Raw genomic sequence first — 12736 nt, forward strand, 5'->3', positions numbered from 1 at the left:
CCTGAGAAACCTGTATGCAGGTCAAGAAGCAACAGTTAGAGCTGGATATAGAACAACGAATTGGCTCAAAATTGGGAAAGGAGTATGACAAGGCTATATATTGTCACCCTGCTTAACTTATATGCAGAGTTCAGTTCAGTTCAGTTACTCAGTCGTGTCCAACTCTCTGCGACCCCGTGAATCACTGCACGCCAGGCCGCCCTGTCCATCACCAACTCCCGGATTTCACTCAAACTCATGTCCATCGAGTCGGTGATGCCATCCAGCCATCTCATTCTCTGTCGTCCCCTTCTCCTCCCGCCCCCAATCTTTCCCAGCATCAGAGTCTTTTCCAGTGAGTCAACTCTTCGCATGAGGTGGCCAAAGTATTGGAGTTTCAGCTTTAGCATCAGTCCTTCTAATGAACACCCAGGACTGATCTCCTTTAGAATGGACTGGTTGGCTCTCCTTGCAGTCCAAGGGATTCTCAAGAGTCTTCTCCAGCACCACAGTTCAAAAGCCATCATGCAAAATGCTGGGCTGGATGAACCAAAAGCTGGAATCAAGATTGCTGAGAGAAATATCAACAACCTCAAATATGCAGATGATACCACTCTAATGGCAAAAAGTGAAGAGGAACTACAGAGCCTCTGAGTGAAAGTTAAAAAGGAGAGTGAAAAAGCTGACTTGAAACTCAACATTTAAAAAAAACTAATATCATGGCATCTGGTCCCATCACTTTATGGCAAACAGAAGGGGGAAAAGTAGAAGCATTCAGTGACATATTTTCTTGGACTTCAAAATCACTGCAGGCAGTGACTACAGTCATGAAATTAAAAGACACTGTTCCTTGGAAGGAAAGCTATGACAAACCTAGACAACATATTAAAAAACAGAGACATCGCTTTGCTGACAAAGGTCCATATAGTCAAAGCTATGGTTTGTCCATGTACGGATGAAAGTCATGTACAGATATGAGAGATGGATCATGAAGAAGACTGAGCACCGAAGAGCTAGTGCTTTCAAATTGTGGTGCTGGAGAAGACTCTTGAGAGTTCCCTGGACTGTAAGGAGATCAAACCAGTCAATCCTAAAGGAAATCAATCCTGAATATTCATTAGAAGGACTGATACTGAAATTGAAGCTCCAATACTCTGATTACCTGATGTAAAGATATGACTCACTGGAAAAGACCCTGATGCTGGGAAAGACTGACGGCAAAAGAAGAGGCCGGCAGAGGATAAGAAGGTTAGACTCACCACAGGCTCAATGGACGTGAATTTGAGCAGACCGTGGAAGATAGTGGAGGACCGAGGAGCGCGGCGTGCTGCAGTCCACGGGATTGCAAAGAGGTGGATACAGTTTAGCAACTGAACAACAGTAACAACAAATGATTAATATGCTAAGGGTTCTAACAGAAAAAGCAAACAACAGGCAAAAACAGATGGCTAATATAAGCAGGGACATGAAAACTATAAGAAAGAATCAAGAAGAAATGCCAGAGATCAAAAACACTAACAGAATGAAGAATGCCTTTGATGAACTTAGTAGACTGTATTCATCTGTGGAAAGAATCACTGAACTTGAGGATATGCACATCAGAGAAGGAATAAGTCAAGGCAAATTGAAGTTTTTCTTTTTGAAAACAGATATAACAGATAACAGTTTGTTCAAAATTATAGCAACAAAGTATTTCATTATTTCAGTCAGTTCAGTTCAGTCGCTCAGTCGTGTCCGACTCTCCGCGACCCCATGAATCACAGCACGCCAGGCCTCCCTGTCCATCACCAACTCCCGGAGTTCACTCAAACTCATGTCCATCGAGTCGGTGATGCCATCCAGCCATCTCATTCTCCGTCGTCCCCTTCTCCTCCCGCCCCCAACCTTACGTATATACAAATAAAATATGTAAATATACATTTATTACACACATACCCATGTGCATGAAAAGAACAATAACAATGACACTAAGGCCAGGAGGGAGGAATTATGAATACTTTGTTATTATAAGCTACTAGCACTACCTGTAAGTAGATTGGACTGGTTGTAAATATTGCAATATCTAAGGCAATCATTTAAAAAAGTGAAAAAAGAAGCAAACTGATGTGCTAAGAAATGAAAGAAATCAGAATTCTGTAAAGTGCTCAACTAAAGCTATAAAGGACAAAAAATGGAAGACAAGAATAAAAAACAAAGACAATGAATAGAAAACAGTAACGAGTTTGGCAGGTATCAATCTAACTAAATCAATCATCACTTTAAATGGTATTGGTCTAAATACATCAAATAAAAGACAAACATTTACACAAATTCTAGCAATTTGTATCAGTCAGTCTCCCAAGGCAAAGGAAAACAGAAGCAAAAATAAACAAATGGGACCTAATTAAACTTACAAGCTTTTACACTGCAAAGGAAACCATAAACAAAAAGACAACTGGGAGAAAATATTCGCAAACATCATGATTGATAAGGCTTAATTTCCAAATATATACAAGCAGCTCATACAACTCAACACCAAAAAAACCCAACCAATTAAAAAATGGGCAGAAGGCCTAAATAGACTTTTCTCCAAAGAAGACATACAGATGGCCAACAAGCATGTGAAAAGATGCTCAACATCGCTAATCATCAAATAAATGCATATCAAAGGAAGGGGACACATATATACCAATGGTTGATTTATCTTGATATACAGCAGAAATCAACACATTGTAAAGCAATTATCCTTCAATTAAAAATGAATTTTAAAAAAGCACAATGAGGTATCACCTCACACCTGTCAGAATGGCCATCATTAAAAGTCCATAAACAGTAAATGCTGGAGAGGTTATGGAGAAAAGGGAACCTACCTATACCGTTGGTCAGAATGTAAACTGGTGCAATCACTATGGAGAAAAGTATGGAGGTTCCTTAAAAAACTAAAAACTGAGTTGCCATATGATCCTGTAATCCCATCCATGGGTGTGTATCTGGAGAAAACCATAATTCGAAAAGATACAGGCACCCCAGCATGACAGCACTGTTTACAGCAGCCAAGACATGGAAGCAATGTAAATGTCCACTGACAGATGAATGGATAAAGAATACGTGGTCCCATTAAGGTGAAAAGAAACATGCACCCCAATGTTCAGAGCAGCATTATTCACAATAGCCAAACAATCTATCCATACACAAATAAAGAAGATGTGGTGTGTATACACATACACACACAAACTGGAATATTACTCAGCCATAAAAAGAATGAAAATTTGCCATTTGCAACAATATGGATGGATTTATGCTTAGTGAAATTGAGTCAGACAGGGAAAGGCAAATACTGTATGATATCTCTTATATGTGGAATCTAAAAAAAAATAAAATAAAACTAGTGAGTTTAACAAAAAAGAAACAGACTCACAGATACAGAGAATAAACTAGTAGGGGGGAGGGAAGTGGGGAGGTTCCAATAAAACAGCAGTGGATTAAGAGGTACAAATTACTGTGCATAAAATAAATAACCTACAAGGTTATTTATTTCCTGTACAGTACAGGGAACATAAGCAATATTTTAAAATATCTATAAATGCAGTATAACCTTTAAAAATTGTGAATCACTATGTTGTACACCTGAAACAAATAATATTATACATCAATTGTACCTCAGTAAAATTTTTATAGCTTAAAACAAAAGCTAAAGTAGCTGTATTAATTTCAGATAGAGTAGACTTCAGAACAAGGGAAAATATGAAGGTCAGAAGCATCACACAGTAATAAAGAACCCAATTCTTCAAAAAGACATATGAGACTTTTTTGTGTATGTACTTAACAAGAAAGCATCAAAATATGTGAGGCAAAACTGATAAAACTGCAAGGAGAAATAGATGAGAATACCATTACAGTTAGAGACAGCAACAGCCCTCTACCAAAAATGAACAGATCCAGCGGGCAGAAAATCAGCGTAAGGGTATAGCATCACCTCAACTGGTCAGAACTGTTATCTACAGACGACTTCACCCTGCCACAGATACTTTCTTCTCAAGCTCAAGAGAAACTGACACTAAGACAGACCATATAAAACACATCTAAATAAACTTAAAGTGGAAATTGTACAAAGTACTCTATCAGACCTCAACGGAATTAAACTAACTTAGTAAGAAGATAGCTGGAAAATCCCCAAATACTTGGAGATTAAGCAACCCACTTCTATATAATACATGGATCAAGAAGAAATATCAAGAGAAATTCTGAAATGTTTTTAACCAAATGAAAATAAAAATACAACTTATCAAAATTTAAGGGATTCAGTGACGGGCATTTGACAGCATTAAATGTTTGTATTAGAAGAGAAGAAAAAATTTAAATTAATAATATAAGCTTCCACCTTAGAAAGCTAGAGAAAAAGAGCAAATTAAATGCAAAGTAAGCAGACAAAAAGAATTACATTCAGAGCAAAAATCAATGAAAATGGAAACAGGAGATCATCTGCCACAATTGGGACATGCTACAAAATAACACGTCCATAATGCGCCAAAGTGTCATAGTCAGAAAAGTCCAGGAAGACTGAGGACTGCTGCAAACCCAGGGAGGCGAGGAGACACTCCACCTGATGCTGAGCTGTGTCTTCCTTCCCCGGTGGAATCAGTGCTACGACTGGCAAAATTACAGGGGTTATCTGAGTCAGACGATCACAACGTAGCAACAGTAACCTCTGATGTAGACGGCTATACTGTGAATATTTTTGAAAGTACTCTTATTTCTAGGAAAAACACACTCAAGTACTGGGGAGAGATGGGGCATTCCAGTCGGCAACTTACTCCCACGTGGTTTAGGATACAATCAGGTTCTCTGTAATGCTCTCCAACTTACCTGGAAGTTTGTGATCATTCTAAAACAGAAGTTTACTGAGAAAATAAAAGAAAACTCCATGAAAACAGACTTTGATTCCTTTTCTGGTGAACCCCTAGAACAGTGTCGAAGACGTGTGCTTAGGGGTGTGACAGCTAACTGCCGCAGAAATCAGGACAGGGTCCTGAATGCATAAGCATGGACAAAGTAAAATAACCACAGGTATTTTAAAACTTAGGAGATAACTGCCAAAATAAATAGCTAAGAAAAAAAAAAAAGGTTTATCTCAAGCAAGGAGCCTGGGTGAGAAGAAGCTGGACAAGAAAAAATTACTTTTCTTTATAGCCTTTCTGCACTGTTTGACTGTTTAGCCAAGTGTTAGAAAGTACTGAATTTTGATTTTTGAAAATGTAAGGAACTTCAAAGAGAAGTATCAAAATTTAATAAAAATACAATTGAAATTGAAATAACTTCTCACAAAAATTAAAAAGGAAAAAGAAATCTTTGCCAGAGTAGGTAACATCTAATAATTTTGTTTCTTACATGATAGTCTGGTCACATCTCATATGAGCTTTCTTTTGTTGACCATCAACCTTTTCCTTTTCAAAGATATACAGAGTTAATTCCAACACTGACTGTAATAAAGGAAACTAGCTGGGACTTCCCTGGCGGTCCAGCATCCTCCTCCTCGCAATGAGGAGGACATGGGGATGGTTCCTGGTCAGGGAAGTGTGATCCCACGTACCGCGAAGCAACTAAGCCCGCATACCACAATTACTGAGCACACGTGCTCCAGAGCCCGTGTGCCACAACTAGAGAGTCCCAGGCACCACAAGCAACATCCCCACGCCCCAATTAAGATCCGACAAAGCCAAGTAAATAAATTATTATTTTTTAAAAAGAAAGAGTTAGTGGCTCAGTCGTATCCAACTCTTTGTGACTCCATGGACTGCAGCCCACCAGGCTCCTCTGTCCGTGGGATTTCCCAGGCAAGAATACCCATTCCCTTCTCCAGGGGATCTTCCTGACCCAGAGATTGAACCCAGGTCTCCTGCACTGCAGGCACATTCTTTACCATCTGAGCCACCAGGGAAGCCCTTATACAATGGAAGGCTGGGGATGGGTTAAACACAATGTAAATGCCTGGTATTTTTCTTGCTTCCATGGAAATGGAAGAAACAAAAATGGAAATAACATTCCCGTCAGTAATGGGCTCCATTCAGCAGGAATTCCTATGACACACTAGGCCTCCTATAAGGCACACCAGAATGTGGGTGGTGCCCCATGTGCCCAAGTCTGCCACACAAACTCCGCATGCAGAGAGCTCATCTCACCAACCCGGCAGCAGGGAAAGACGCTCCCTGTGCCACACAGGAGGGGGCAGACAGACAGTCTCCTGGCAGAGTCCACAACCTCAAACCACATCACACTGGATGCAGCTAACCTAGAGAGAGGTCAAAAACACCACATACACATTTGCACAGTAGAGTCTCATTTCTTAAGAAATAAGACACACCCTCACACCTGAAAAACTGGGAGAAAAAAAAGACTGTAAAATTTTAATAAGTAGGTTCATCAAAGGTGGTGCTTCCCAGGAGGCGCTAGTGGTAAAGAACCTGACTGCCAATGCAGGATTCGTGGGTTTGATTCCTGTGTCCAGAAGATCCCCTGGAGTAGGAAGTGGCAACCTACTCCAGTACTCTTGCCTGGAGCATCCCGTGGACAGAGGAGCCTGGCGGGCTACAATCCACAGGGTCGCAAAAGAGCTGGACACGACTGAGCAGGCACTTAAAGTTTTGGTTTACTAGAGGTTTACTCTGGTTCTATCTGAAGTACTGATGGGTACATAAACACCCAATGTGCAGGCGAGCACAGAGCAGTCACCATTGAGGGTGAGCCGAGCAAGTTTCACCCGCATCCAGCAATTCCAACTCATTCAAGAACTTGGAGATATGGAGTTAAAAACGGGATATTTCTGATTTCATACATGCCTCTTTCTTATTTTTATCCATCCTATTGCTTAAAATAAAAACCAATAAAATCCTTAGGCATATTCTGACGACAAATAATAACCACTGGTCTATGTCTGGGCTAGAATAAATCAGTCCTACACACAAACAAGCACCTGTTACATTCTTTATGTTTCGGCAAAATCCTACAGACTACAAGGCAAATTATCTTTGTCAGCATCTACAGCATAAATTGGTTCCATTAAATTAAGGGAAAAAGAGAGACAGAATTACCACAGCCCTTATAAACAACTCTTACAGTCCTAAGATATTTAAGAGTATTCTTTTATATTGAAATGGAACAAGAGAGGAAAACTCACCCAGGATCCTATTGGTTGGCCTGAGGTCACCCGTATCCTGGGGACACGGATGCTGGACAGACTTCGCTAGAAAAGTTAAACCACATGACTCTGACAGAAAGAATACATTTCAAGATTAAAGCATGAAAAAAAACCCAAAATACAAACGTGAATTTGTTGTAAATCACCTCTTCCAGGATGCCTAACACAGGGCAGGGGAGCAATGTAAGCGGACTAAGAAACACAGGAGTGGAGGAAATATGCACGATTGTTTCCATGGTCCAGGATGGATTCTTCTCATATTCTCATGCTAATAAATGGCTCTTTTTCAAAATTCTAAAACACACCCTTGTTTTGATAATATCGTTAAACTACTAACATACAGACTTCTGAAAATATGTGTGCCTGCCCTCAGTCACTAAGTCAAGTCGGACTCTTTGTGACCCCATGGACTGTAGCCCACCAGGTTCCTCTGTCAATGAGATTTTCCGGAAAGAATACTGGAGTGGTTTGCCATTTCCTTCTCCAGGGGATATTCCTGACCCAGGGACTGAACCCGCATCTCCCGTGTCTGTTGCACAACAGGTGGATTCTTTAGCCATCTAGCCACAGAGTGAACATATAACTCCATGTTAATAAGAAATTAATAACAATCTTTTTTCCTGCTCTCATAAAAACCAACCACAACAGCTCTCTTAGAACCTCAAAACTCAAACCTAATAAACTCACTAGGAGTAAAATTAAAATATTTCAAAAAAAATTAAAATATTAAATTCAGAGTCAAAGTCCCTGTCTCCATATGGGGAAAAGTCGATACAACAATTTATATTAATACGTTAAGATTTCTATAAATAAGATAGCTTAAGGGAAACAATACATGGGTGAAATCCACTCACTTTCCATCCTTTGAGAATCTTTTCCTTGCGAAAACATTGGCCAAAGAGTAAGTGCTGGATTGAGCTTATTGGAAAAGGATGTTGACTTTATATTCAATCTTGGCTTCTCCAAAGAATCAAAGTTCTTATTCTCCATGGGCGACACATAACAAGCGAAGTTCTTTGCAACCAGATCATCGTTAACACAAACCTGTATAAACATTTCATGAATAAGACAAACACAGTCACGTGACTGTTCAGAAAACATTCCGAACTTAACTGAAAAGTTTAATCTTCAGAAAAATTATTTTATAGAATAGAACTTGACAGAAACTGATCTCGTGACTTCTGCTTTTGTAATGGTGAACTACATACTTCTGGCCAACCTTTTTGAGAAGAAAAACAGGAGAAAATATTTTTAGATAATACCTTTGGATGGACATGTATCCAGAAAACATAAAGAACTCTCAAAAAACTCAATTAAAAGAAAACAAAACCAATTTCTAAACGGGCAAAACATAGCAATTAAAAGAGTACAGCATTGGCATAAAAACAGACACATAGTTCAATGGAACAGAAAGATAGCCCAGAAACAAACCCAGATATATATGGTCAATAAAATTACTAAAAAGGAGCTAAGAATATATAATGGGGAAATGACAGTCTCTTCAATAAATTGTGTTGGGAAAACTAGACAGCTACATGCATAACAATGAAACTGTGCCATAACTCACACCTTATACAAACAAACTCAAAATGGATTAAAGACTTGAATATAAGATCTGAAACCATAAAACTCAGACTAAAACATAGGTGGTAATAAGCTCCTTGACACTGGTCTTGGTGATAATTTTTGGAGTTTGACCCTGTTCAGTTCAGTCGCTCAGTGTCCGACTCCGCGACCCCATGAATCACAGAACACCAGGAGTTAGGAGCCCTAACATCTGAGTAGCCAGGATAGGCCTGAGACCTTGCTTAGGCCTAAGTTTCGATTTCCTGGAGACAGGGTGGAGGCTTAGTTCACAGAAACTCCTCCCTAAGAAGATCCTGCCGGTGCCAAAATTAAGAAACTCCTCCCTAGAAAAGTCCTGCCAAAAATCAGGCCAATCAGAGGAAAAAGGGAAATCCCCCAGAAAAACCCTGCGCGCGCATGAACTGGCCAATGAGCTTCTGCCAGCTTGATCTTTTGAACAAAAATAGGTGCTTATGTAATCTGAGACTATAAAAACCGCTGTGACCTGGGCTCAGGGCTCTTGTCCCCCACTCCACTGCACTGGAGGAGGCATGAGCCCTAGCTCGAGCTAGAAATAAACCCCATTCTTGCTTTTGCATTGCTGCAAGTGTCTTATTCTACCAGTATGGGGGGACCGGACTCAGGGCATAACACAGGCCTCCCTGTCCATCACCAACTCCCGGAGATCAGTAGGTAGAATAGGGAAAAGGAGTCCAAAATGGCGGTGGCCAAACAACACGGAAGGGAAAAGCCCACAAAAATAGAACAAAGGAAGGTCTGAGGACCGGAGTGAGTACCTCAGGTAAAACAAACGACACTCCTGGCTGGCTCAATCTACACAGGGCAGGCCCAGGGGGAAAAAAGCATATAAAAAGAGGAGCCAAAGCTAGCTCTCCCCCCAAACCCCCCCTCCCCCCGCCGCCCCCGGGCTGGGCGCTCTTCTCTTGGCATCTTTGGATCGACATGCCCTCAAGCCTTGAAGATGGATTTTCCTGCTATCTTCTAAATAAAATAGAGCTGTAACACTGAGCTGTGACACTGATTTGTCTAAGAGCTATAACACGGTCTGTCCAAGACCCGAGAGCTGTGACACGCCGAGGGGGCTTTAATGTCCGTCACTCCAAATCTTTGTTGTGACGAGACAAAGAACCGAGGAACATACAGTCGCGTGACAACCCCAAAAGCAAAGGCAACAAAAGTGAAAATAAACCAGCAGAACTACATACATCAAACTAGAAAGCTTCTTCAGAGCAAAAAAAAGCACCAATAAAACAAAAAGATTTTTAATAAGAGCAAACATCTGTAAGTCACTTATTATCTGATAAGGGGTTAATATCCAAAATACATAAAAACTCATACACAATAGTAACAAACAAACCCCCAAATAATCCAATTTAAAAATGGGCAGAGGATCTGAATCGACATTTTTCCAAAGAAGACATGCAGATGGTCCACTGGAACAAGAAAAGATGTTCAATATCACTAATCACCAGGAAAATGCAAATCAAAACCATAGTGAGGTATCACTTCACATCTGTCAGAATGGCTATTGTTAAAAAGACAAGAAAACACCCAGGGCAGGTGTTTCAAGGATATGGAGATAAAGGAACCCTTAGGCACTATTGGTAGGAATGTAAATTAGCATAGTCACTCCCGAAAACAGTACCATGGTTCCTCTAGAAATTAAAACCAGAATTACCATACAATCCACCAATTCCACTTCTGGGTATTTATCTGAAGAAAACAAAGAGATTAACTTAAAAAGACACATGCATCTCCATGTTCACTGCAATATTATTTACAATAGCCAAAATTATGGAAACAATCTAAGTATTCATCAGTGGATGAATGGATAAAAAAAAATGTGGCGAATATACATATATACACAATGGGATATTATCTGGCCACAAAAAAGAATGAAATCTTTCCATCTGTGACAGCATATACTGACCTTAAGGACATTATGCTAAATGACATAAGTCAGAGAAAGACAAAAGCTACATAATCTCCACTTCTGTGTAGAATTTAAATACAAAACAGAACAAGCTCAGAGAGAGAGAACAGACAGGTGATTGCAAGAGCTGGGGCGGGGGCACAGAGGGAGAAGGTGGTGAAATGGGAGAAGGGAGTCAAGAGGTAAAAAGTTTCAGTTATAAAATAAATAAGTCACAGGCATATGATGTACAGCATGGGGGCTACAGTTAACAACACTGCACTGCATGTCTGAAAGTTGCTAGATCTTGTGATGAGAACAGGAAACGACGTTCTGTCACGGTGTGGTGACGGGTGTTGACGAGGCCCTGTGCAACGCATGCACACAGGTATTAAGTCACTGTGCTGCGCGCTTGCAACTAATGTAATGTTGTGCATCAATCATACCTGAATTTTAAAAAAGGATAAAAAAATTTTAAAAAGGAGAAAATGAAAAAAAAATGGGTAAAAGATCTGAATACTTCACTAAAGATACATGGATTGCAAACAGCATATGAAAAGACACTCAAGATTGTTATGTCATTGAGTGGGTGAAGTCGCTCAGTCAGGTCAGACTCTTTGCGACCGCATGGACTGTAGCCCACCAGGATCCTCTGTCCATGGGATTTTCCAGGCAAGGGTACTGGAGTGGGGTGCCACTTTCTTCTCCAAGAAGGAAAGTGCATTAGGGAAGTGCAAATAAATACAGTGAGAGACACTCCACACCAATGAGAATGACCGTCAAACTAATGGAGAGGACGTGGGAGAAGTGTAGCTCTCATTGCTGATGGGACTATGCAATGGTCACTCTGGGAAACAGTGTGATAGTCTCTTAACACTCATAAAACTACCCAGAAGTGTGACTCCTGGGTATTTACCAAAGAAAAATGAAAGCACAGGTCCAAGGAAGACTTGCACATGAATCATCACAGAAGTTTCACTTGCACCTGCCCCACAGAGGCCGCAACTCAAATGTCCATCAACAAGCGAACGGATAAACATTGTAGTATATCCAGACAATGGAAGGATACTGACAATAAAAGGATCAACGTGCATGTCTCCTCAAAATTTTGTGTGAAAGAAAACAAGTTTAAAAAAGAGAGAGAGAGAGAACACTCTGGACACATCCCTGTGCTTCCTTTAGGAGCTAGAAAATAACTGCTGGCCCATTTTTTTTTCCTAGCAATTATGACCTCACGCACCCACTGTCAACTCTCTCTGCTGAGCGTGCGTCTGCTCTTTAACAGCCTGAGGTAAGAGCAAGTGTGAATGATACGGTTTTCCTTGTGTGCACTGTTTCATTAAAACAGCATTTTAATAATAATAAAATACTTGAAAAATACAGATCACTTACCTTTTCATTTTTTAGAGTTACATAAAGGTAAACCTCAAAAGTATCTTCTTCCACAGCACACAATTTGGCTTCCACCTGGGTAGTTGCTAAATAGCATAAATGAAAACATAAAGAAGATGATGTTAAAAGTACGCTTGAGGGACTTTCCTGGGGGTCCAGTGGTTAGGACTCCGCACTTCCGCTGCAGGGGGCACAGGTCTGAATCCCGGTCGGGTGACTGAGCTCCCGCAGGCCACGCCTCTTGGCCAAAATATAAGAATGGGTGAAACGACTATGACCATTTCTCGCCCGTTAATCTGTTACCTACTCACGACCACCCAGTGCCACAATGTCCGACAGCTTCATCCCTCAGAAGGGGTCTGGCGGCAGGCGAGCCCAGGCGCCGGCTCTCCAGGCAAAGCCTGCCCCTCAGCTCCCAGCCTCCTCCGGCCACCCCGTGACGGCGCCTAGAGCGCAGCTCTTCTTTTCCAGTGACCCCCAACCCACACGCCCAGCTGGAGTCCTTCCCCTGAGTCATTCCACCCTCGGAACGCCGGAAGAGCAGCTCCACGTGTGGGTACCACCGGCACGCTGCTCAGTCTGCCCATGCGTTCCACTTCCCTCTTGCCACAAGCCTTTGAGGTTGTGCTGTTACCACTCTACAGGTGAGGAGACCAGGCTCTCAGAAGGCTGCCCAGAGGTAGCAGAACAGT

General features: G+C 41.1%; 1 protein-coding gene across 3 annotated transcripts in view; it reads right to left on the reverse strand.

Moving 5' to 3' along the window:
* Nucleotides 1-12736, reverse strand: part of TDRD12 (tudor domain containing 12) — a 77890-nt gene that overhangs the window by 43942 nt on the left and 21212 nt on the right. For 2 of the 3 annotated variants that reach the window (XM_088830012.1, XM_055412338.2), the window contains exons 6-8: nt 12045-12130; nt 8008-8197; nt 7133-7222 (exon numbers count right to left, since the gene is read on the reverse strand). In XM_088830012.1, coding sequence (XP_088686138.1) covers nt 7133-7222; nt 8008-8197; nt 12045-12130 — 366 coding nt within the window. The remainder of the gene's footprint in view (nt 1-7132; nt 7223-8007; nt 8198-12044; nt 12131-12736) is intronic. The other variant, XM_055412339.2, reaches the window with a different exon arrangement.

The sequence above is a fragment of the Moschus berezovskii genome, chromosome 22, assembly GCF_049115385.1.
Source record: "Moschus berezovskii isolate FMDL1 chromosome 22, NW_MosBer_1.0, whole genome shotgun sequence".
NCBI lineage: Eukaryota > Metazoa > Chordata > Mammalia > Artiodactyla > Moschidae > Moschus > Moschus berezovskii.